General features: G+C 41.6%; 1 protein-coding gene across 1 annotated transcript; it reads left to right on the top strand.

The window, feature by feature from the left end:
* Nucleotides 1-510: 510 nt before the first annotated feature.
* On the top strand, nucleotides 511-26499 carry LOC308413240 (uncharacterized protein C2orf78 homolog; the record flags this gene model as incomplete). The annotated part of the gene is given in 7 exon segments (XM_080908147.1): nucleotides 511-606; nucleotides 1429-1468; nucleotides 22640-22963; nucleotides 22966-23151; nucleotides 23154-23224; nucleotides 23226-23385; nucleotides 24608-26499. Coding segments are annotated over 7 exon segments (2769 nt in total).
* Nucleotides 26500-27646: the final 1147 nt, after the last annotated feature.

Raw genomic sequence — 27646 nt, 5'->3', positions numbered from 1 at the left:
AATCTCTGTATGCGTTTCTTCTGGGAAAGCAAGCTTACAGTACCACCCGGATCCAGACCTGGGACCCAGGCAGACACTGCGGTCTCCCTGAGTTTAATTATCATGCACGCTTGACTCCCCAAACTGTGGCATCCTTCTCAGTATCCATATTTCTCGGTAGCCACGTTTCTCAGTAGCCTCAATGCATACCCAGTAGGACTGCAGCTTCTGCAGAGGAAGCCATGCACGCCTGAGGAACCACCCTTGTACTCAGCACCTTCCCAGGGCAAGATCAACGATAAATAACAGAAACGCAACTCACACGGCTGCGGAGCTCAGACCTGGCTGGATTCGGGCAGAGTCTTTTTATCAAGATTGATTTTCCTCCTGCTCTTGCTTTCCTTGAAGCTGATTGCTTCTAGACATATCCCTTTCTGTGTGGCTCCAGAATCACCTCCCTTCGGGTCAGCAGCAGGCAGAAAGAGGCCAGCTTGAAGTGGAAACGTGGGGGCTCTCTGGAAAGTCAGCTGGATGGTGTTTGGCTGGGGCAAACATGTGAAGGGACATTTCGTTAAAGTGGACACAGATGTGAAAAAGCTAAGGATCATTTCGCCGAAGCCGACACAGGTGAGAGGATGTTCTGCTAAAGCACACACATGAAAAGACACGTGATGAAGGATATTTTGATAACAACATGCATGTATTGGCCTCCCTTACACTGCATAGTTGAGCTGCACGTCTCAGGGTCCCATAGAGAGAAATGTATGAAAACATTTTGGTGGTGTGCTGCGGTTTCTTGCCACCTCCACGGACTCAGGCTGACTCAGTCACAGTCTGAGGCGAGACCCACGCTGAGACAAGGCTTGGAGGACACATGATGTTTGGAGGGTATAGACAGGACTCCAGGGTGAGGGAGGGGACAGGGGGAAAGAGAGAGAGAGAGGAGGGGAGGTCACGAGCTTGGCTTGTTGGTAGAAGGCTTGTGGGTCCCTCTGCTTTTCTGAGAGGCACAGCGGAGAACCTCTCCAGGTGTTCTGCTGGTCCCTCCTGCTGACTCGAGCCGAGGCTGAGGCCTGGCTGCCTCTGCTAGGTCATGTCACCCGATCCTTCCGAACTGGATTGCCGGTGTATCCATGAAGTGTTTGCGAATGGATCGAGCTGCTGCCGCCTGCAAACCTATGAACACAGATGGGAGTTGCTCCAAAGAGCCTTTCTAAACAGGTTCCCCCATATCCTTTCTTTTCTACTACCTCTGGTGGGTGGTGGGCTACAAGGGAGGCTAAAGAATTTATGAACTATCATTGGGGGAAAAAAAGGCTTGAAAAAAAATTTACACTACCTCTTCCCTGAAGTTCTACCTGAAGCCTTGGGGTTGGCACAATGGTGTGTGCTATTGCTTGAATGTGAGATGTTTCCTACAGGTTCATGTTCTGAATGTCTCTCCCCCAGTTGACGGTGCTATTTGGGGATGCCATGGAATACTTACCAGGTGAAGCCTGGCTGGCCATCAGACTTACCAAACTGGTAATTCCATCCTTACTCTCAGTCCTGCTCTGCAGTGAATCCAGAGCCATAGGCTCTTGCTGTCTCCAAGTCTCTCTTATGTCTTAGTGACTTTTCTATTGCAGTGATAACAGCATGACCGAAGCGGTTTACAAAAGAAAATGTTTAAAAGACTGTTTCAGTGGGTTAGAGTCTGTGACAGCCAAGGAATATCTGACAGCTTAAATCTTGACCCACCACTATGAGGCAGAGAGCAAACAGGACAGGACCTGAGTTCAGTTCTCAGCATCCACATGGTGGCTCACACTTGTCTGCAACTCCAGTTTCAGTGGATTTGTCACCCTCTTCTGACTCCTGTGGGCACCCCAGGCACACATATGGTGCACAGACAATGTTCAGGCAAAACATTCACTTGTATAAAATGAAAATAAATGTATTTTTTTGTTTTCATTAGAAATGGGGCATAGGTTAATGCTGAATGAATAATATGTTTGATTCACAATCATGAGAACCTGCAATTTCCCAGAGCCTACATTTAAAAAAAAATCTAGATATGATGGTACATAATTGTACTCTCGGGGAGAGGTAAAATGAGATGCGTGGAAACATGCTGAGTGTGGATGTAAATACCTATAAGCCCAGCATGGGCAGGACACAGGAGGATGCTGAGAACGGGCCAGCTTAGCCAAAATCAGGAGCCTCTAGTTCAGTAAAAGACCCTGTTTCAGAAGAAGGAAGTAGAGAGCAATAAAGGAAGACACACGACAAACTGCTTTGACCTATGCATGTCCACATACTCTTGTGCATGTACTGGGCAAACACAACAGCTTAACACACAGTTAAAAATGTAGAGACAAGGTAGACAGCTCCAGCAGATAAACAGTCAAGGTTGACCTCTCTCTCTCTCTCTCTCTCTCTCTCTCTCTCTCTCTCTCTCTCATACACATAATGCATGTACACACACACACACACACACACACACAAAACAATAACAGCAATAAGATAAACCGTAAAATATTAAAGAAATAAAAAGCCAGACATGCTAGCCTGGAGAATGTTGGTTAATTTGCCGTCATTTTTATTCTCACAGAGTCTCAGAATATTTTAATAAATGACACGGAATGGTCTCTAAGCCACCCTGAAACGGAAAAACTGAAACCTAGCATTATTTGTTTGTTTGTTTTGTCTTTTGCTTTAAGTCAACTTCTTTTCTCAAAGGGGTCAAACTGGTTGGATAACGTTATAAGGCAGAGCCACTGACAGACTGACTCTGACTTTTCCACTCTTCATTCGGCTGCTCCCATCCTCAGCAGGATGCACTTGTTACATCAGGATCATCTCAGCTGGAACTTTTAATTTGTTCCCAAGAATGTCCACCCCGAAAAGCATAAAACTGGGACTTAAGGAAGGAGTACTTCCTCCTAGACGGTCCAATCCAACTAGGTCACTGTGCATAAGTTCATTAGTGTGGCCTTCACAGGACACTGCATTGCTTAATTAAGTCCCATCCTATTAAGTGAGACTAAGCACAAAGTAGTCATGAATGTCACTCCATGCAGAGGACCCAGCCTCATCTAGGCAAGAGAAGACAGTGAAGTCACTGGAAGAAACAAAAGTCAAACCAGGCTCTATACACACCAACTCTTAGTGTACAATAGCTCTCTGAACTCCACCCAGGAACTCCTGATTTCAGCTCCTTGTGAATTAATAAAATCATTTGCTTGAACACACTGATAAAGCCATTCTTACTGCAAAAATGATAAAAATAACTGCAGCCTTGCTTTTTTATGAGAAAAAAAAAGTTGAGCATGACCATGCGCTCAACCTAATACTAAGAGCTAATTCCTGCAATAACACTATAAAGATGTAGCTCCGTCACCACAGCCATTTCAGTAGGACAGATACAGTAACCATCCAGGTTAAACGCTGCCATCTCAGAAATCACAATATCAGAATTTACAAAGCACTCACCAGCCAAGACCATTGGGCCCGTTTTGTCAAGTTAAGTAGACATGCCACTCAGATTTTCCCTGTCTTATCAAAGAAACGTTAAGAAGATCCATTGTAGGGCAACTGACATAAAAATCCTGTGTTCCTGGAATAGGGTTCCAATTATGCATCAGTTTGACCCAGATGCCTGTTGTCCTGGCCCCAAGAGAGGGAAGATGGTAGTTGTTACAAGGCAGCTGTCATCTGGTACTCAGTAAAGCATGAAAAAGTGATGGAAGTGATCTTCCTGTAGAGTCTGCCCCATTACACCATGATGAATGTAGTCGGTACTGAGGGAGGGAGGGAGGGAGAGAGAGAGGGGGAGGGGGGGAGAAAGAGAGAGACTGGGAGGGGCTGGTAGATGCAGTTCACAACACAGAAGTGATGACTCACATCCCTGAGACAATTCTTTACGACATTCAGAAATTGAAACGTGTACGCTTAGTCTTTCCTGACACTGAGTTCAATATTTAAGCAAAACATTTTCAAAAAGGGGCCCCACAGAGCATCATCTTTGCCATATCATTTCTAATTTCATTATTGTTTAATTGCAGATTGATAGTCAGAGACGGTGATGCTTGCAGGGGATATGGAGTGGCTGAAAATGATTTAACTCTCCATGCAAAGCTAACAGTTGGGAAAACTGGCCTGCAGGTAACATTAAGGGTTCATCTTCCCTTGTCTTACTAAATAGTTCATGTCATCCCCATTTAGACAGGCAGCGGAGAACAGAGACCTCTTGGACCACATCTCACGTTCTCTCAGAAGCTGAAGTCTCATGGAGTGGTTCAGGCTCAGTGTGTCGGTGACTGCATGACTGAAAATTATCCTCATGAGTACCAGAGGGCAATGATGAACCTGGGTGCATTCTCGGATGCAGGAGAGCCAGGGTCTAGCAAGGGGAAAATGAGCATGTCCAAAGAGCGACATGTTCAACATGAAGTTAAAAAAACATACTACAGCATTTGTACCCAAAGCACTGGGTTGCACATAGATGAGGTGGTACCACTGGATCATGAAGGAAACTGACATTAGCCGGATTGCCCATGGTTGGCAGAATTGGGTGATCCAAGCTGGCTTAAGGCAAAGGAGAAGTTGTAGAGCTAGATTCTACCACAGCTCGTGTACTGCAATGAGGTGGGGTTCTCTAAGCTCTTCATCTGTCTCTTGGGCCTGGTATCGGGTTAGTGGCACACTCTCTAGGTCAATAAAAGCTCCTGAGTTAAGTCATCATGGTACCAGTTGACTCATGCTGGTTCCTGAATTCATGCTGAGCCCATCACCAGGCTCAGAGCAGATGTGCTCATTGGGTAATGCAGAGGATGAGAGCGTGGGAATGATGCACAGATGAAAATCAGAGCGGCAGACACTTAGCAAACAGTTCTCATTAGCTTCTCCTCAACCTTTGAGCTAGCTGCTCCTCCCACTTTGCCTCAGAAGAACCCATAATTCCATTTCAAGAATCCCACTGGAACAAATGTCTTCATTAAATAAGCTTCATTTAGGAATTAGATGCCTCAGGCCCTAGAGAAACACACACACACACACACACACACACACACACACACACACTTTTGCTTTAGCTGTGCTCAATCTAGGTCAGCCAAATAGACTGTTCTTTACAGTTAAAAGAAAGCTGGAGTGTGGGATCAAGAAAGAACAAGGAAAGTTTCTCTGTGAAGTTTCAAAGTAAAGGAGTCACAAGAGCAGTCTTGTAAGGCACATGTAAGTTCTCTCACCACCTTCCAGAATGGCTTTTGGGATAGGATGATCAATACTCAGAACCAGCAACATCCCCACAGAAGACTCTGCTCTCTCTCCTGCCTAGGCTTGACAGGGAGAGGACAGAATAGTGTCTGGCAGGGTGTCTGGCTTGATAAGGAGAAAGAAAAGAAAGAACAGTTTGGAGAATGTTTTCTACACATGTCCCTACGCTTACAATGACTAGCTTCCAAATAGTCTTCTACAATTTCCACCTCCTGTCATTATTATCTCTTGTGATGAGTAACACTGGTCTGTGTCACCAATAAACTGTTTCAGCAATAATGTTGTCCTTGGGGGGTAGGTCCCCCATATGATACTATGGTTTCTTTGTTCCATTCTTTCAGATTCTGAACCTGAAAGAATCCAGCTGTGAGGTTGTGAAGCCATTACAAAACTATCTGGGGATCTGGGATATAGTTCAGTAGAGCAGCACTTTCGTTGAGTACACAAAGCCCTATCTTCCATCTCCAGCACTGCATATACATGCATGTACATATGAATACATACAGATGTATACAGATCAAGGCACAAATAACAAGGAACTAAGGCCCCTGCCTTCTATGCATAGACCAGCCTGAGAGGTGATATGTCATAGCCAAGCTTTCAGATAATAAATGCCTGGACTGATGCTAGATTTCTTTGTGAGAACCCTGAACCATTCAAGAGAACCACTTCCGAATTCCTGATCCACAGAAATGAAGATATCCAGTTAGTCGCCGGATAATACTGTGCAATGGAGAGATAGGTAGATAGTAGATGAATTAAATAAGTAAGACCTACTTAGTTCCATTGCAAGCAGACAAATCTAATACCACAATCACCTATTTAATGTTTACAAGGTTTGCTGTCACATAGCATCCTAATCCCACGCAATGTCTGTAAGGGGGATGAGATCAGGAACGAGGTTGTTATCACTCTTTCTTTCTACCTACGTCCTTAATGCACTGTATATGCCTGAGGAACAGCAAGCAGATTTTCTATCTTTCTGATTTTGTTTTCAGAGATAGTCACACACTGGCCTTAAACTTACTATGCAGCTCAAGCTGACTTCATCATCTCAATCTTTTTGCCTCAGCCTCCTCAGTGCTAGGATGATGGGAATGTACCACCATACTGGACTTTATGTCTATTTTCCCATATGTAGGACAAATTGAAAGCTCAAAGGTATTCCCTTCTCTTAGGAATAATTACATAGGTCCATTCATTGTAAGATTCAGCCCTCTGATAAACAGAAACCAGGCCAACATAGACTTCAGCCCATTCAGGGGATAATTTTTGCAAAGGTCATGGCTACTTGCAAAATAGTCTTCAAGTCAGTGTAATCTATCTCAGGAAATTGGGTTCATCAAGCACCCTCAATGTCTGAGTGGAAAGAGTCTGCATTGAAGAAAAATACGCCACATCCTCTACTCTAGACATTGAGCTTTAGGGTATTTTTAGTCTAAAAGAGAATGCATCCCAAAGGGCAGGGGCATTTAAGCAATTTTGGTGAGTAGATCTCAAGTGGTTAGAGAAGGAAGAAAGGACAGCCCAAGCTGATGAAGGCACCATGTACAAAGAAGCAAGTCACATAGGGGACTGCAGGAAATTTGTCAAGAATGCATGAGGTGAGGTAGAGGTCATAAGGCCGGAGGACAGAGATCATGAAGACTTGAAAAATAGTGCATTTGGCTTTTCACCTTTATGCTTATCTTGAAAGAGATGCTCTTCTGGACTTTGTTATGGATGAACTTTTCAAGGACATCTACATAGTGAATAGTCTTGAAAAGAAACACAGACATGTCCTCCCTCTGCAGAAAGGGCAGGTGTGCTGTTTGCCCATTAGAGAAAGTCTCCAGTCAGTGACGTGGAGTGGTCATCTTTGCATCATTGTGACAGATACCTTAGAGACCAGGTTAAAGAGAAGATATATATATATATATATCCAACAAATGTATTCAGGTTTGTATCCATGATCACTTGCCTATGTTGTTTATAAACCCATGGAGGTGGTGTACCATGTAGCTATGGGGGGTGCACAGAGCTGCTCATGTCACAGAAGCTAGGAAGCAGAGGACAGCATGTCTGTGCTAGCACGCTCTTTCCTCCACCTTGTCTCCTCTGGGTTGCTAGCCTGGTAGATAAATGGCATTTCCAACTTCTAATGCAGATCTTTCTCTCTCTCAGTTAATTGACTCTGGAAATGCCATCACAAGCACATTTAGGGTATTATTTCACTGCTCTTCTAGGTCATGCTGATTATCACAGTTAAATATTATACCAGGAAAAAGTCAAAGAAAACACTTGCATGCTTGTACTAATGTGAGAATATGCCCTTTACCTCTGACCAAGTAGACTTATGTCTTCTGTTAGTATCCAGGACACTATCGGATTAGGCTGTTCACTGGGAAACAGGGAAAATCTTCATATCCAACTTAGATAAAATCCAGGTTCTACCCAGCTTGTTCTTGACCAGAAAAGTGGCATATACCATTAGCCATAAATAAATATCACTGGGCACATAGAATATTGGGGTGATAAATAGTTGTTAAGTTATTCTGAGTACTTCAAGACACACAGAAATAGCTTTATGAATATAAAACTCTTTGATATTTCTAGCAGGAATTAAGTGAAAGTCTAACAGCATGTCCATCCTGTAGCCTAAAGGTTGCATGTATCCCAAGACAGCTAAGAACACAGCTCAATACTTCTTTAGATAATCCCACATCACAATGTCAAAGACGTTGGACATCACTAGTAGAGGAAAGAGGGGAAAAGAACCTGCTATGCCTAACCAAAGTAGAAACCTGTGATGCTTTCAAGGTAAACTACTACTTGTATAAGAAATGCCACCAAAATCTTAAAGCTTAGGTACACAGCTGGTAGTGCTATCCTGAAAGAGTCTAGAAAACGTGGCAGGTGGGGAAGTAGTTATTGGAGGAGGTCCATGGAATATCTTGTTCCTGACCCCTTCCTATTCCTCTCTTCCTGCTCATCATGTTGTGACAACCTTTTCTATACACACTCCAGTTTTCATGGTGTCCTGCTTAGGTACCTGGGGATAATGGTCATAGACTGTACTCATTGAAACAATAAGCCCAAATAAATGCTTCTTACCTTAAATTGTCTCTTCAACAGAAACAGTAATAATAACTGATAGAAGGGTTAGCCATACCTGCCTTCCACCTAGAGCTAGGCACATCCTGCTAGTCCATAGCATTCTTCTATAGCTCAGCAAGCTAAGTATCCTTTAAAATATCTTAGTTGTTTTATGCTACCCTAACAAAATACTATGGACTAGTAGGCATAAAAAACAGACATGTAGACTCTTGAGATTTTGGAGGATGGAAGTTAACAGGAAGCTAGCATGGCCCTTTCTTTTTGTTAACTGATAATTGCCTTCTCCCTGTCCTCCACTGAGAGTGAGGCTGACACTATGATGTCTCTCTTTATAAGAAAATGAGTCCCATAAGAGGACCATACCCTCATAAGTTTTTGTAAGTATGACTTTCTTCCAAAGGTCTCGCATCCAAATGTTATCACATTGTGGGTAAGGGTTTCAACACATGAACAAGAGTTGTGCAATATCAGGCAGCCTGACTTGTAGCCCCTAAAAGCTCTCTAAACATTCACATAGTGATATAGCCCCACAGTACCTAAGTATCTGGATCCTTAAATTCTCAAGTGAAGGGAAGCTTGGATTCTAGTTTGTTCAGCCTCTGGCAACTTGCAGCATTATCAGTCAATGATTATCTTTTCTATCTAAAGCCCCAGAGACAAAAAAACTATTCACCTATTTCCTCTACCACCGAATGTACCCAGAAGCCAAACCAGCCAAATTATCACCACACCTTGGTATTTATCTGAACTCAATTCTTCTGCAAAGACAGAACCTGGCACTGCATAATAAGTTTTGCTGAAAACATTTGTAAGTTGTTTCAGAGCCAAATGGCCAGATGGAAAATTGAGAAGCTAGCCTGCCCCATATTGAGGGATCATAAGATATCTTTCCACTGCAGCTCAACAACAGAAAAGGGTAGTGAAGAGACTATCTATCAAGGGACCTCCTCAGCTTAGTGTCTGAAAGTCCTGAAAGCCCCACCATACATGAACAGAGAAAAGCCAACAGAGCAATGGCTTTTTGGGGCTGGAGTGTGTAAGACATGCTTAATTCTGCCCACAGAGGCAAGACCTCTGTAGAACATCTTAGCATCTGAAAGCTGTCCAGCTTCACAGTGCCGGAGCTGAGAGAAGCACAAGGTGTGATAGCTTGGAGTTGTTGCTTATCTCCCTGTTAACTACAATGATAAATCTGAGATAAAGATTGGAAAACACAAAATAGGAAAGAAATAGAAAGTACCCTTACCCCTGCCACTCTAGGGAAAGACACAGGGCCCTGTCTCCACAAATGAGAAGCCTGGAAAAGCAAAGAGGATGGCAGTGCACAGAAGCCCTGGGACACAAGATAAAATAGAAAACTGACTTGACACTCACAGAGCAACACAGACTTTTTATACCCTAGAGAACACAACAAATGTAGCGATGGGAAGGGTGAAAATACTACTTTCCCTGCTTTAGATTTATAACCACTCCCTCCCGTCAAAAAAGAAAAGAAAGAAAGAAAGAGAGAGAGAGAAAGGAAAAGGGAAACCCACAGAAGCAGAGATAGCAAAATCCAGCATTAAAGACAGCCCCTCAAATTATGTGAAGCAGATACTGGACAACCAATCAGTGCTCTGGACCGAAGTCACTATTGTGTGGGAACACGGAACAAACAGATCAGAGAGAATTGTCATGAACTCACTCTGCCAAAAAAAAATTAAAAAAAAAAAAAATAGAGAAAATTTTGTGACTGCATCTCCAAATTCTCATGTATTTTCTCCATGTGCTGAGAGGAGACCTAGAGAGCTACTGAACCATGTGCATGTCCCACAGGAACTTGATGGAGCCATCAAACTCAAGCTAAGACCTGGCTGCTAGCAGCCTGGGCCCTGTGAGATGAAAACAGCCAACGTAAAAACAAGAACAGGTAGGCGTGGAAGGCCTGTACCAAAGCCTGGAACTGAAGTACACTAGGGGGATAGCAGAACCACCCAGAGCACTTACACAAGAGTAGCAAGTACTTTGAGGTAATGCTCCATGTTGGCTGAAGTGACAAGCTAGGGCTAAGAAACTAAGGGAGGGCAGACCCTGTGACTCAGGTGTTTATCCTATCAGCAAAGACAAATTCCTAAGACAACTCACAGAGAGGAGAGACATTTTCTGATACTGCGAACAAGAAATACATTTTGATGCATACTATGTTATATTTCCTTTTATAGTTTTAAAGATTTTATTTTTGAGACGAGGTCAGAGTATGTAGTGTTGGCCTGGAATTTGCTATGTAGTCATGGGTGACCTCAAAATCAGAGATCCCTCTGCCTCTGCCTCCTAAGTGCCAGAACTGAAGATGATACCTGTACTATTTTATTTTTATTTCATGTTGTTATCTAACAAATTTACTGTTGTCTAAATATCCAATAGTTTTGACATGGTCTTTAGATTGTGCACTTGGGAGGGAGGTGATGGTCCCGTGTCTGCACTGACATGGTTGTATTTTGTCAACTCCAACACATGCTTCTCACCTGTACTATTTCCCCTTTTTCCCTCCTTGTAGAAAATGATTGTGATATCATTTTCTACAAGTTTAATAGTCATCGGTCTCTATCTACTTCCAATTGCTCCAGAATCCCTTTCCCTTTGTGTTTTGTTCCACTACAGGATTCCCAGGAGGAGCAGTCCCCAGATGGCCATTCCTTCAGTCTCCACTTTTTGTCCCTGTTCTTCATTTGAACAGGAAGATTTATGGGTTAAAAACTTTGAGATGGGTGGGTGGAGCAATCCATCGACAGGGGATGTCTACTGGAGATGGTCTCTACAGGTTCCATGTCTCCTTCTCTGTGCATTTTGGCTAAAGTTATTCCCGTTTGGTCCTGGGAGCCTCTCGGTTTCCTGGAGTCTGGAATCCTCAAGTGGCTATCCTCAGTTCCTAATCTACTACTGCTACATATTTTTATTAGATTTCCTGACCCTTTCTCTCTCTCTCTCTCTCTCTCTCTCTCTCTCTCTCTCTCTCTCTCTCTCTCACACACACACACACACACATACCCTCCATTACCTGATACTGCCTCTCCTTGTTTTCTTCCCCTTCCTGTTTCTCTCCCAAGCCCCTCTCCCTCCACCTCCTTCTATCATCCTGTTCCACTGTTCAATAAATTCCTGAATCATCCACACCCTGGTCTTCCTTCCTCCTAACTTCCACATGGTCTGTAGGTTGTATCCTGGGAATTGTAAGCTTTTGGGCTAATATCTACTTGTCAGCAAGCACATACCATGAGTGTTCTTGTGTGTCTGGGTTACCTCACTCGGGATGATATTTTCTAGTTCTATCCATTTGTCTGAGAATTTCATGAAGTCATTGTTTTTAATAGCTGAGTTGTACTCCACCATGTAAATTGTATACATTCTTCTGTTGAAGGACACAGATTCTGTTATTCAGAAAAGCTATCCTTGAAAATGAAACGATCCATTATCCAGCTCAGGCCTTGCTCCTCAATCCAGAGGCACCTTGCAGGATGCCAAGAGTGTCTTGTCTTGCTATAGAAACCTTCAGGGGCCCCAAAATGAACCAGGTTGGAACACTGCCCAAATACCCACCCTAATTAAGTTGCCCTACCAACTCAGCTCATCTGCCTGGGACAGCCTGCAGAGTTTGATCATCCTGACAAACTAGCTGGGTCTGACTGCACACAGCTTTCAGAGTAGGGTTTACCCTCAACACAGCTTGCAGAGTGAGGTCTGTCTGAGGCACAGCCAATACAGTAGAGTACCCTGATCACCACTCTCTGGCCCACAGATCCACCCATCTTCCAGAAACGTTCTCCTGAAATTATTATTATCTAGTGAAGGACAGGGAAAAACAGATGCTTCAAGGACAGTAGAAGAACACAGTCAAAAAGTCCTAGAGCAATATGGTACCACTAGAGCTCAGCTATCACGCAACAACAAACACTAGATAGCCTAATGAAGCTGAATCACAAGTAGAGTATCTTAAATCCAATATTATAAAATTATAGAGGTCTTTAAAGAGGACATGAATAAATCCGTTAATGGAATAAATGCAAATAGGTAGAGGCATTAAATGCAGAAAATAAATATAAAGAAATAGAGGAATATAAAATCAAATAGGAATGGGGTATGAATAAAAGTGTCCAAGACTTGAAAGGGAAAAATAAACATAATAAAGAAAACATAAACTGAGGCAATCCTGGAGATGAACAACCTAGGAAGGATAACAGAAACTACAGGTGCAAGCATCACAAAAAGTATTCAGGGCATGGAACAACGAATTCAAGTGCAGAAGATATTAATATATCAGTCAAAGAAAATCCAATATCTAAAAAGTTCATGACACATAGCAACTAGAAAATCTGTGACACTGTGAAAAGACTAAACCTAAGAACAGAAGTAATAGAAGAAGAAAAAGATTCCCAGCTCAAAGGCCCAGAAACATCTTTAACAAAATCATAGAAGAAAATTTCTCAAACTTAAGAAAAGATGACTATAAAAGTACAGGAGCTTACAGAACATTGAACAGATTGGACAATAAAGGAAAATCCTCCTGCCACATAATAATCAAAACACTAAATATGCAGAACAGAGAAAGAATGTTAAAAGAAGCAAAGAAAAAAAAGGCCAACATGTAAAGGTGGACCTATAGCAATTACACCCTGATTTCTCATCTGAGACTCTAAAACTAGAAGGGCCTGGGAAGAGGTCTGCAAGACCCTCAGAGACCACAGACTACTATACACAGCAAAAATTTCAATTATCATAGGTGGAGAAACCAATTTATCCCATACCAATGCAAATTCAAACATTATCTTTCTACTAACCCATCCCTACAGAGACACTACTAGAAGAAAAAAAATGCAACGAGGCTAGCTACACTCAAGATAACCTTTGAAATAAATAATTTGATGCCATTAAAACTAATAGAAGAGAAAACATTTATCCACCCACCATCAACATCGAAATAATATGAAGAAACAAGTATTAGTCATTAATATCTCTTAACATCAATGAACAAAATTCCCCAGTAAAACCTAGAAGGAAAAAAATCCAATGCAATGAGTCTAACTACACACTCAAAAAAACTAAGAAATAATAATTTCACACTATTAAAATTAATAAAAGAGAAACACACATATTCAACCACCAACAACATAGAAATAACAGAAAGAAACAATCATTAGTCATCAGTATCTCTAACATCAATGGGCAAAATTCCCCAGTAAAAACACACAGGTGAACAGAATGTGTGCAAAAAAGAATTCATCATTCTGCTGTATACAAGAGACACATCTCACCAACAAAGATAATAATCATTTCAGAATAAAGTTCTGAGAAAGGGTTTTCCAAGGAAATAAACTCAAGAAATAAGCTAGAGTAGCCTATATCGAATAAAATAGACTTTCTCCTGAAAATAATCAAAAGAGACATGGAACCCTGTCTTAGTCAGGGTTTCAATTCCTGCACAAAACATTTGACCAAGAAACAAGTTGGGAAAGAAAGGGTTTATCCAGCTTACACTTTCACATTGCTGTTTATCACCAAAGAAAGTCAGGACTGGAACTCAAGCAGGTCAGGCATCAGGAACTGATGCAGAGGCCATGGAGGGATGTTACTTACTGGCTTGCTTCCCCTGGCTTGCTGAATTTGCTTTCTTATAGAACCCAAGAGTACCAGCCCGGGGATGGCACCATCTACAATGATTAGAGATTAGAGATACTAATGACTAATGATTGTTTCTTTCTGTTATTTCTATGTTGTTGGTGGTTGAATATGTGTGTTTTTCATTTATTGATTTTAATAGTGTGAAATTATTTATTTCTTAGGTGCTGGGCCCTCCCTTGATCACTAGTTGAGAAAATGCCTTACAGCTGGATCTTATGGAGGCATTTTCTCAACTGAGGCTCCTTTCTCTGTGATAATTTCAGCTGTGTCAAATTGACACACAAAACCAGTCAGTACAGACACTTCATAAAAGAAAAAAAATCTACCATAAACATAGACATACCATAGACATCTCAGTTCTATATATACATGCCCCAAATGCAAGGACACACACATTCATAAAAGAAACATGAGTAAAGCTTAAATCACACATGAAACTACACACATTAATAGTAGGAGACCTCAACACATCACTCTCAACAGTGAACAGGTCATCTAGACAGAAACTAAACAGAGAACAGAACTTATTATTCAAATGGCCCTAACAGGATTCTATAGAACATTTTACCCTAACACAAAAGAATATACCATTTTCTCAGTATCTCATGGAACTTTATCAAAATTGACCATAAAAATAGATGAAAAACCAAATCTCAACAGATACAAGATGACTGAAATAACTCCATGCATATTATCAGATCACATAGGATTAAAGCTGGACTTCAACAACAGAAGCAATAAAAAAGCCTACATATTTATGGAAATTGAGCAACTCTTTACTCAATGATCACTGACTTTAAAATAAGAGCTAAGGCCAATACTCCTCAAACTATTCCACAAAATAGAAACAGAAGGAACCCAGCCAAACTCATTTTACGACACCACAATCACCCTGATACCTAAACCACACAGATACTCAAAAGGAAAGAAAATTTCAAACCAATCTGTCTTATGAACACCGATGCAAAGATAATTAATAAAATACACACAAACCAAGTTCAAGAACATCCAAAGGCATCATCCCCAATGACCACATAGGCTTCATTCCAGAGATGCAAGGTTTGTTCAATATATGAAAATACATCCATGTAATTCAACATATAAATAAACTGAAAGAAAAAAAACAAATGATTATCTCACTAGATGCCAAAAGAGCATTTGACAAAAGCCAGTATCTGTTCATGATAAAAGTCATGGAAAGAACAGGGGTACAAAGAACATACTTAAACACAACAGAGGCAATATACAGAAAGCCAGTAACCAACATCAAATTAAGTGGAGAAAAACTTAAATCATTTCTCTTAAAATTGGGGACAAGACAGACTGTCCAGTGTCAGCCTATCTCTTCAATAGAGTACTTGATATTCTAGGTAGAACAATAAGGCAACTAAAGGAGATCAAGGGGATACAAGAAAAAGAAGAAGTTAAAGTATCATTTTTGTGGAGGATATGATAGTATACATAATTAACACCTCAGAATTTTAACAGAGAACTCCTACAGCTGACAACATTTTTAGCAAAATGGCTGGATTCAAAATTAACTAAAAAAATTGTAACCCTCTTTTACATAAGTAATAAATGGGCTGAGAAAAAAGTTAGGGAGACAATACCCTTCACATTAGCCATAAATAATATAAATTACCTGAATGTAACTCTAACTAAGCAAGGGATAGACCTATATATGACAAGAACTTCAAGTCTATGAAGAAAAAAATTGAGGAAGACCTCAGAAGATGGAAAGATCCCCATGCTCATGGATTGGTAGGAACAACACAGTGTAAATGGCCATCTTACATAAAACAATTATCCCTTGGGCCCCCCCTTGTTATTTGGCTTCTTTGAGTCTGTTGATTATAGGTGGTTATCCTGTAGTTTATTAATATCCACTTAGAAGTACATACTATGCACACCCTTTTGTGAATGGGTTGCTTCACTCAGGATGATATTTTCTTGTGTCAGCCATTACTCTCCCCTCATTCCCCTGCTTGAACCCTCCTATTCCCATCCCCATGTGCCCACAGTCTCCTTTTCCAGGGAGATCAATGCTTAACAAGTGTTTTTTTTTTTTTTTTTTTTTTTTTTTTTTTTTTTGTTGGAGAATAGGGAATTCTTTAGGCATATGCCCCAAAGTGGTATAGCGGGGCCTTGAGTTAGACCAATTTCCAATTTTCTGATTAGCCTCCATATTGATTTCTAGAGTGACTGTACAAGTTTGCACTCCCATTAGCAGTGAAAGAGTGTTCCCCTTGCTCCTTATCTTTTCCTGCATGAGCTGTCACTTTTGTGTTATTGATCTTGGCTATTTTGATAGGTGGAAGATGGAATCCCAAAGTAGTTTTGAGTTGCATTTCCCTGGTGACTAAGGATGATGAACATTTCTTTTTAGTGTTTCTCGGCCATTTGAGATTCTCATGTCAAGAGTTTTCTGTTTGAATCTGTATCCCACTTTTATTGGGCTATCTGGCTTATTGGTGTCTAATTACTTCAGTTCTTTATATATTTCCAATTAGTCCTCTGTTAGATGTAGGGATGGTAAAGAATGTTTTCCATCCTGAAGTCTGCCCTTTTGTTTTTCTGATAGTGTCTTTTGCCTTACATAGTTGTTCAATTTTAAGAGGGTCAAATTTAATGTTGTTAATGTTAGTGCCTGATCTTTTGGTGTTCTGTTCGGGAAGTCGTCTCCTGTACCCATTCATTCAAGGTTACATTCCAATTTATCTTCTATCAGGTTAAGTCTATCCCGCTTTATGTTGAGGTTTTGATCCACCTGAATTTGAGATGGGGCAGGATGACAGATATGGGTCTATTTGCATTCTTCTATATGCAGATATCCAGTTAGATGGGTGCCAGTTCCTGAAGATGCATTTTTTTCCATTGTGTGGTTTTGGTTTTTGTCAAAAATCAAGAGTCCTTAAGTGTGTAAATTCATTTCACAGTCTTCTATTTGGTTCCATTTATGGACTTGTCTGTTTCTATACCAAGACCATGAAGTCTTTATTGCTATAGCTCTGAAGCATAGCTTGAAATTAGGGATGCTTTTGGATGTTTCTTTATTGTACAGGGCTGTTTTTTATTAAGTCTAGGTTTTTGTTTTTCCATACCATGTTGAATATTATTTTTTCAAGGTCTGTACTATCATATCATATGCAAATAACAAGACTTTGAATTCTTCCTTTCCTTAGAATCCCCTGAATCTCTTTCAGTATCATATTGCTCCAGCTACCACTTCAATTACGGTATTGAATAGATATGAAAAGAGTGCACAGCTTTGTCTTCTTCCCGATTTTAATAAAATTATGTTGTGTTTCTCTCCATTTAGTTTGGTGTTGGCTATTGAGTTATTGTAAATTGCCTTTACAATGTTGCAGTATGTCCCCTTTGTTCTTAATCTCTCCAAAATTTTTATCATGAATGGGTTTTGGAGCTTGTCAAACACATTTTTTTGGCATGTAGAGAGATGATTGTGTGTGTGTGTGTGTGTGTGTGTGTGCGCGCGCGCGTGCGTGCGTGTGTGTGTGGGTGTGTGTATTTTTTTCTTTCAGTTAGTTTTTATGGTGGATTACATTGATGGATTTTTGTTTATTGAATTATCCCTGAATCCCTGGAATGAATCCTATATGATCATGATGGATGGTATCTTATTAGATTCAGTTTGAAAATGTTTTATTGAGTACTTTTACATCAATGCTCATAAGGGAAATTGGCCTTAAATTCTCTTTGCTGTGTCTTTATGTGTTTTAGGTATCAAGGTGATTACAGCATCATAGAATGAGTTGGGCAGTGTTTAATTCTGTTTCTATTTTGTGAAATAGTTTGAGAAGTATTAGCCTTAGCTTTTATTTAAAAGTCTTGTAGAATTTTGCACTAAAGCCATCTGGCCTAGGGATATTTTTGGGGGGGGGGTGTTGATAGACTTTTAATGACGGCTTCTATTTCTTTAGGGATAATAGGATTCGCTTTGGTATATTTGAGTATAGGCTTTTTAATTTCTTCAGTGTTTGCTGCCATATCTCCCTTTTCCACTGTGATTTTGCTAATTTGGGTACTGTCTAAGTTTTTGTTTGACTAAAGGTTTGTCTTTCTTGTGGATTTTCTTCCCAAAGAATAAGCTCTTGGTTTTGTTGATTCATTGTTTCATTTTCTTTGTTTCTAATTGATTGATTTCAGCCACCAGACTGATTATGTCCTGCTGTCTACTCCCCTTGACTGTGTTTTCTTTCCTTTTTGCTTAGAGTCATCAGATGTACTTTTGTTAGTTTTAGAAGACTCCATTTTTTTTTATGAGGGCACTTGGTGCTATAAACTTTCCTCTTAGCACTGTTTTAATGGTGTCCTGAAGTAGAAATTTAAGGGTTGTTTGGATAGTCAGTTGTGTTGGATGGTGTTTACTTGGGGCAAACATGACAAGGAGTGTTTCCCTGAATCAAACATAGGTAAAAGGCTAAGACAGACTCATGAAGTAATATCTCACAGAAGCAGGCAAAAGAAAAGAAATGAGTTTCTGCTAAAGCAAGAATATGAAAGGACACATGATGAAGTGTTTTTTTTGTTGTTTCTTTTTGCTAATGATAGGCATATGGTTCATCTTACACTAGGTAGTTGAGCTCAGTTTGTTGGGACTCCATACAGAGGAACATATCAAAAGAACTACTGGTGGTATGGTGCAGTTTCTTGCCAGTTTTGTGGACTTATGCTGATTGACAGACTGGTGTAAGCTGAGACTGGCTCATATAATGAGTCAAGACCCATGGGGAACACATGATGTTTAGAGCGGAGTATAAAAATGACTCGATGGACAGTGATGGAGGCTGAATTAGTTTTGTTTATAGACGTAGCTGTGCAGTACTTGTTGGTCTCGCATCTTTGCAGATTTATGCTTTGCCAAGAGAGGCAAACTTCTAGCATTCTTGCTGGTCTCTCCTGCTGACTTGTGCTGAGGCTGAAGCCTGGCTGTCTTTGTCAGGTTTCTGCTCCTATTTCTGATTCATGTTTGATATCCCAAAACTACTGAACTGGACTGCTGTTATATCTGTGAAGTGTTTACAAGTTGATGGAGCTGTGCTGCTAACCTGTAAACTGAACTGCCAATTTCCATACAACAAAGATGGGAGTTGCTCCAATGAACCATTTCTAAACAAGTTCTCTTCTTCTGTATCCCACTACCTCTGGTCGGTCACTGGCTAAAAGGGAGGTTTCTATGAAAATGTGCGCTTTCTATTGTTTCTGTTACTGTTGAAGTCCAGCTTTAATCCATGGTGATCTGATAAGATGCATAGGGTTATTTCAGTCTTCTTGTATCTGTTGAGGTTAACTTTGTGACCAATTAAATCATTAATTTTGGAGAAAGTTCCATGAAGTATTGAGAAGAAGGTTATTCTTTTGTGTTAGCATAAAATACTCAATAGATACCTGTTAGGTTCATTTTAATCATAACTCTGTTAGTTTCATTATTTCTCTGTTTAGTCTTTATGACCTATTCATTGGTGAGAGTGAGGTATTGTGGTCTCCCATTATTAATGTGTGTGGTTCAATGTGTAATTTAAGCTTTAGTAACGTTTCTTTTCTGAATGTTGGTGAGCTTGCTTTTGGGTCATAGATGTTCAGAGTTGAGATGTCCTCTTGGTTGATTTTTTGATTTGATGAGTATGAAGTGTCCTTTCCTGTTTCTTTTGATTGGTTTCAGTTGAAAGTCTATTTCAGTAGATATTAGAATAGCTACTCCAGCTTGTTTTTTGGAAAAAAACTTTTTTTGTGATTGGAAAAAAAAACTTTTCTTTTTTTCCTAGCCTTTTATACTGAGATAATGACTATATTTGTTGGTGAGATGTATCTCTTGTATACAGCAAAATGATGTATTCTTTTTATGCAACCATTCTATTAGCCTGTGTGTTGGGAAATTGAGTCCACTGATGTTGAGAGATATTAATGGCCAATGAATGTTATCTTCTGTGTTGATGTTAGAATTAGTTGAGTGTGTGTGTGTGTGTGTGTGTGTGTGTGTGTGTGTGTGTGTGTGTGTGTGGGCATGCACACGTGTGCAATTTCACACATGCATGCATGTGTGCTTTGTCTTCTATAGGTTTTAATGGTGTGAAATTATTTATTTCTTGTACTTTCTTGAGTGTAGTTAACCTCATTGCATTGGACTTTTACTTCTTATATCCTCTGTAGGGCTGGGTTAGTAGAAAGGTTGTATTTACATCTTGTTTTATCATGGACTATCTTGGTTTTGAACAAGAGTTTTGCTGGATATTGTAGTCTGGAATGACAGCTCTGATCTCTTAGAATCTGCAAGACCTCTGTCAAGGACATTTTCATCAATGAACTTTATAAAAGCATTTCTATGATCTTTTAGAGCAAAAGTCATGGAAATAGGGATAGCCACACCAAAATATTGTTTCGTTTAACTCGCTAACTCATTCATGGCTTCTGTTAGTCTCCTGTCATTTTCTTCATCAAATCTTGTCTTTTACCTCAGAATCTGACCTTGCCATTGGCTACTCTCAGTTTTATGACATCACCTTTTCTCCCACCCAACCAGCATTTAGTAGAATCTTGGGGTTTCCATGGAGCTTCCTGTAAACAAACTGGATCACTGGCCACCTATATGACCAGTGAGCACTGTCTGCTAGTGGACAGAGGGGCCAATTTGGTGAGAAGATCAGTCAAGGACAACCATTTATCCTGCTCCATTGTAACATGGATTACTGTTAATCCTTTCCCACCCTTGCCCTGACCATGTCAGGTAAAGAATGAAAGTTTAAAAATGTTGATCATATATTTTCTTATTTTACTATTAAATTTACATCCTCAGGAGACTGTGGATACTAGTGACACAGGTATCTCAAGTTGAACGGCACATTTAGCTTTGGTGCTCACTAAGAATGTGACTTTGGACAGAATGCTTAGTTTCAACTGATTCTTCATCTACTTCATCTACTTCAGGGAGATTACAGTGTAACTATGCTCTGGGTACTGTATAGTTGTGTCTTAAAAGGCAAGTGAATAGGAAAAAAAAATTAAGATAATTATTGATGGTGTTAAATGTAACATAAACGTAAAGTAGAACAAGGTGTGAAGAATCTGGTGCTCAATACCATGATTGTGACGGTGTCTGTCCACTACTGCTTCCCTGTTACTGTTCAAATTCAGTGCTGTTCTAAATGTATCGTTCACCCAGGTATGTTGCCACACTGGTATTCATATTATATGTGGATATTATAAATAGCTTCATCAATGATTGCAGCATGTAGTTGTTAAAATAAGGGAGATAAAATAAAAAGTACAGAAAGAGATTGATTACCATGTTTTAGATAACCCAGTCTATCTTAGGTAAAAAGAAACTGTGGGAGAGTCTAAGAGGGGACTGGACTCTGCATTGGCAGTTAATGTAGTAATGTGGCTGCTATATGAAGAACAGTCCCATAGGAACTGGATAGAGGGAAAGAGTCTAATGTATAAAGACGAGGGGGTAGAAAACAGAGATATTAAAGAAGTAAAATGCTAAGAGGTTATCCTAAAAGAACTCTGAGATAATTTAAGACCAAATATTGCAGAGAACCACCGATTTCAAATCGAAAGAATTAAGGCATTTTGATTTCCCAAGTCGTGTCTAGGCAGCCACACTGTTGAGGTTTGTCTGGGTGCTGGTTCCTTGTTACATATAGAAGACACAATACCACTCTGCTCCTACAATCTTTCACATCTTGTGAAAAGTTCCCTAGGTCTTGTGTACACTGTTTTTTTGTTGGATATTATCAGTTGGGGTTAGCAACATTATAGTCACTTGTTCTCTATACAACACTCTCACAGAACAGGGAATTCTCACAATGCTTCCTCTCTAGAAGAGTTATAGGCAAGTAACAGTAACATAGAGTCAGTCTTATTCAGGATTGAATTTCTAATGTGTCAGACCTCAGCACACGAAAGGACCGTGAAATATTATCAGCATGATATATTTAGAAAGTCATATACATATGTGTGTCGAATAGGCATATTTAAATCATAAGAGATCATAAATAAAGGAGTGGGAGGGGAGCATGAGGACTTAGAAGGGGGAAGATGTAACTAAGTAAGTACAGTATTCATATACAAAATCCCTGATATCTTTTTATAAGCTCAGAGTAAGAGTAAGCCTGGTGGTATTGACACACATGTATGAAAGCACCCTTATGGAGGCAGAGGCAGGATAGTCTTTGTGATTCTAGATGCAGCCTTACCTAGGTAGAGAGACCCTGTCTCTTTGCATAAAGTAAGATATGCACAGAACAGGGCAAAAACAGAGGCATGAGAAGTTGTCTGAGGCTATCCTACTTCTGAACACTTTTGTTACATGAACCAGATATGAGGCAGTATCACAGTAGGTATGAGAGCAGGACAAAGCAGGGACAAACATACTGTGTTTAGATTAGAGAAAAGGTTACCATGTCAACTAGGAATTGATTGCTCACACAGAAAGAACAGGTATCAAGTGAGTATCATCTTGTCCAGTACCAAGGATTAGCCTGAACCTTTGCTATTAAAATGGTGGGGGCAACACAGGTCTTAGAGTCATTCTCTAAGACAGTAGTAACCGGAGATAACACTACTACCCACACAACCAGAAAGCACTGATATCATCATGTTCCCACTGTCGTCTTCCTCTCTACAGAAAATTTTCAAAGCACACCTTCCTTTGGGACAGAAAGTACTCTGCCACCCTCTCTGCCTGTGCTGAACAACTCCACACCCTCAGGAACAGTGTGCAACTACTCCAATGTCGCCATCCCAGCTGTGAGTTCAGCATGGCTCCTACCATCAGCATCCAGCACTTCTCTCCAGCCACTTATGGGCAGCACCTACCTTAACCCACATGCTAGCACGACTATGCTGACGGTGCTGGCAGACAAGAGCCAGGTCTCCAACTCCACACTCTCCTGTCCAGGTATTCTTGAGTGGGATATCACAGGAAGCACAGACGGTAGGACAGCTGCAGTCTAGAAATTCAATGTGACATCATTGACCAGGATACCACATTGTCCTTGTCTATGGCAGTCCGGTGTGATAAAATTTTAGACCCCAATGCCAAAGTCCCCTTCTATCCAACACTGTCTGCCACCATTGGCCACTCCATACTTCCTGTGGTGCTAAATCAAGGACACAGCCTGTTACAGGAGGATATGGGGTTAGCCAGGTCTATTACTATGAGCACAATCGCCTGGGCCCTTTGATAGCTGGAGAACCCAGACAGTGCCTTTAGGCCTGTGTCTTACCCTGAGAGTCAGGCCTCTACCACACCACTAGAGATGGTGATGGTGCTAATGGGGATTCAGCCAAGAAATGTCCAAACACCTCTCTCTACCTCTGCCACCATCTACTGCACATCAGCTCAAGTCAGGCTAGACAACAGTTTTCTCAGTAAGTACAGAGCCAGTAGAAGGAGGAGTGGAATCATCAAGCCAAGGAGACTCAGCTCTGCCTTTCAGAAATGGACATCCCACACAGAGGGATAATGTGGGGCCTTCCAGGTTAAGAACATCTGTGGATTTCCATCCACACCTTCAGACTGTATTATGAGAGAGAATGCAAGGCATAATGAGTGGTATCCAAGCTGAATCTAGTGATGCCCATAGAGTATACCACACTCACACATCACTGACCGGTGTGACCAGCCCCATGCTTCCGCAACACTGTAATCAACTCTTCCCTGGTGTGTTGCCCAGGCCTCTAGTGGACAATCAAATAATTGTGTGTGTGTGTGTGTGTGTGTGTGTGTGTGTGTGTGTGTGTATGTGTGTGTGTGTAGTGTGTGTTATTGGAGAGTTCATGAGTCAAAATCTTTCTCCAGAGCAATACAGCTGATAATCTGTCCTGCAGGACATATGCCTCCCTATTACACTTAAAATAATATAGGGAGTTGCATGCAGTACATGTACCGCTGCTAAGGTAGCCAAACTGCTACTCCTTTTTTTTTTCTCCTCTTTGGCTGTGTATTTCAGAGGCAATGCATGGCAATTCCATGGTGAGTCCATGCTGGTTTACGGTGAGGATTGTAAGATTATGTACACATGCTCTCTAATACCGAGTCACACCCAAGACCAAATAGTTCAGTTTCTGAAACCAATTTTGTAAGAAGTTTGTGAAACATGAGGCTGGAGGAAAGCCTCTGTTGTTGGGAGTTCCTTGCCTGGATTTGGGTACTGAAACCCACACAAAAGTCCAGACTTCTGAGGTTGTCTGTGTAATGCTGTTGGCATAAGTTAGTTCACAGAGACAAGTGAGTTCTTGAAAATTATTATCCCATCCAATAGTAAAGATCCAAGGAACTGAGAGGCAATGTATCTTTTTATACAGAGGAGAAGGCAAGTGAGGACCACACACCAAGGCAGCTCTGTAAACCTTCCCACGCTGGCTAGGCATGCACACACCACACAAACACTAGGAAACATAAAAGCATCTTGAGAAAACATGACATGACGTGGATACAAGAAGGAACAGCGCAGCCACCACCTTTCTGCAAACATGGCGTACAGTGCATTAGAAATGCCTTCCCCATGGCTGCAGAGGACAGATTTCTGTGATGAAAGGAGGAGAGCGTCTCACTTACCATGTGCTGACATCTTTCTTGACTCTTTTTCAGTGGTGGAGCTGGAGACGCCCCTGAGGTTGTCACCTTCAGGACAAACACTTTGTGTGCTGCAGAGTCCAGAATTCTATATCACCTGCACCCAGGTTTCCCAGAGAAAGACACCACCTGTTGATGGGGACAGGCCACTCACAACACCTATCCACAGTCCTTCAGAATTCCTCACTCTGCCTCCACCTCCGAGCTCAGAGCAAACAGAGGTTAAAAGTATGCATGGGGCGGAAGCTGAGCCCTTGATGCCTCGGGATGCCTATGAGGGCACAAAAGAAAACCAAGACCCCTCACTCCTCCCATTAGCACATCCTGACTTGCAGCAGCCTCTGCACTGCACTGACTCCGAGAGCCTAAGACAGAAGTCTGCTTCTGACAATGCCAGCTTGGGAGGCGTCAGCGTGGGTCTGGAAGAGAAAGGAGCACTGGACAGTCTGACGGTGTCCACTATCGATTTTGCAGACATCACTACACTGGTGGCAGATATTCACCTTCCCCAACTCTTCAACTTCCTCACGGGCCTAGATCAATTTCAAGATACCACAGCAACTGAACCCAAAGACTCCACAGTCGTCTGGAGGGACCAGGCCCAAGAAAACTCCGGAGTCATCAGTGGACCATCTGACCAGGTGAAGAAGAAAGGCCATGAAGCCTCTGACATGAATGATGGAGCTCCTCAGGCCAAAGTCCAAAACTGGGACCTGGTGGAGGGAGATGGGGCTATGGCCAGCATTGGGGCCAATGACAGGCCTATTGACAACATGGCAAAGGACTTGAAGGGCAAAGCTCCCAAAATGTCACCCATCAGGCCCAGCAGAGCTAGGGGACAGGTACAAGACAAGACCAAATGGACCAGAGAAAATATTTCCAAGAAAACAGAGGAGCTCAAGCACACAAGGAACAGAGTCAAAGCAGAAGAGAAGGCCACCATCCCCAAGACCAAGAGGAAGAGGAATCCACCTGAGCTCAGCCATGACAGCTTCAAGAAGCCTCGAACCCACCTTGGCATGCACATGCTGGAGTCTGTGCAGGTCTTCCACCCACTGGGGAAGAGGAGTGAGAAGAAGCCTGGCATCGCTTCTTCCCGGGCTCTGGGAACTCTTAGCAGCAACAAATATCCTGGCCCAGGCCCAGCCGCAACAGCAGTACCAGATATGGTGTATGAGGGCCAGGGCCCTGACAAAACCCCAGGCAAGTCTCAGAAAGCAGAGAGCAGTGCTCTTAAGGAGTGTCCATCTCAGTCCCAGTACGAGCTGCCCGCAGCTGGGAAGGTCAGGTTAGTACCTCTGCCTTTCCCGACCCTGGACCAGCCTCAAACCAGACCTGTCTCTAGAAAGCCCCTTGCCCTGGCTTCCCATAGGCCCACTGCAGCTTACTCTGAGAGGGGGCATTTCCACTCCGCTCAGCCTGCCACTCTCAGGCCATCCCAAACACCTCTAGTCAGCACATCTTTGATGGCTTCTGCCAAGCCAGCTCTGCCCATTTCTTCCAGTGCCACACAACCTAATGTAACCAGCATCAACCAGATAAGCAATGCGCCTCAGTCAGGTACCTTGAGGCCTACACCCTATACAGCATCCTCTCAGACTTCCCTCCAGAGGGAGCTTCTTTCCGCTGCCAAGAACAAGGCGCCATCGCCCCCCGAATCTCAAACTCAATATCTGCTGCAAGACTTCAGCCGCCAACCCATTCCATGGAGGAAGGTCGACATTCTGGGGCCAGTGGTCTCACAGCCCATCACAAAAGAGCAGAGGCCAGAGAGGGAGGCCATGAAGAGGCGGGCCCAGCAGGAGCGCGAGAATGCTGCCAAGAAGCCCTGTCCTGGGAAGCTGCAGCTTTTCCTGCAGAGGGAGGAGGATATGGAAATTTCTCGATACTATGGCTATGCAATGTAAGAGGTGCCCAGATCTTTGTAACAAATTGTTTTTCAGTGTGGACAAGGATAAATATAGATACTGAAACATATGTACACACGTAGTTTCAAGTATTATGTGAATGTGCTATGTGAGTGACACAGGTGCATCTGTAGTTAATTACATGTTTGTTTATATAAATGGACAGACAGCATTTCTACCATACTTGTAAATATTTGAACAGTAAAACTGATTGGAGGAATTTAAGTCAATTCTTTAATCCATCTATGTCTATCTCTCTTCGTCTCCATCTCTATACAGAATTTGTTTTTATTCTCATTATCTTGATATTAAAAATTTAGGTTTTCAATATGTTACATAAATATATCATACGACATAAAACTGATAATACTTAATATTAAAGCAGTTCATCAATAGCTGTAGTGGTGATAAAATTATTCTCCTTGAGCTTACTTTCACTGGACTAGTCAGTGAACATGGTATGCTTCCTAAAATTTATACTGTAACCTAAAGACATTTGAGCTGTTGCCATAGCTCCTCCCATTTCTACCCGCTAACTCCAGCCCTTAATCATTATTCTGGAACCGAACTCCACCTGGTATTTCATGAGATGAAATACAGGCTTTCATGTATACACAACCTAGCACGCTCATGCGAGAAAAACATCATCATCAGCATGACAATGTTGGTTCTGAAATGGGTTGAATTGAATTAACTGAAATGAATCCATGCATTTGCCTCAAGTTGTATCCATTTCTGAAAACATCCATTTAATATCTTAATTTATTTTAATAAATGGGTCTCCTCTGTATATCTTCTCTGCAACATGTGTGTGCAGTTCCAACATAGAGCAGGGGCATCGGAACTCTGGGTCCAAAATTGAGGAAGGTTGAAAGGCACCATGAGGGTGCTAGTGACTCAGACCGGGGACTCTGCAAGAACAATACATGTTCTTATCTGCTGAGACATCTCACCTGGCCCAGACTGAATGCAGATTATTGTAAATAACAACATTTTCCTTATGGCAGAAAATACCTCTTTATCGATGTTTGTCACGTTTTCCTCACCCATGATGATGTTTTTTCCGACACTAAGCTTGGTTCCCTGATGTATTACAGACATCACTGCAATCATCATTGATGCACAAGATTCTCTCCAATATGTTGAG

Source organism: Micromys minutus, assembly GCF_963924665.1.
Source record: "Micromys minutus genome assembly, chromosome: 32".
Lineage (NCBI taxonomy): Eukaryota > Metazoa > Chordata > Mammalia > Rodentia > Muridae > Micromys > Micromys minutus.
This window is presented reverse-complemented; position numbering and strand designations above follow the sequence as displayed.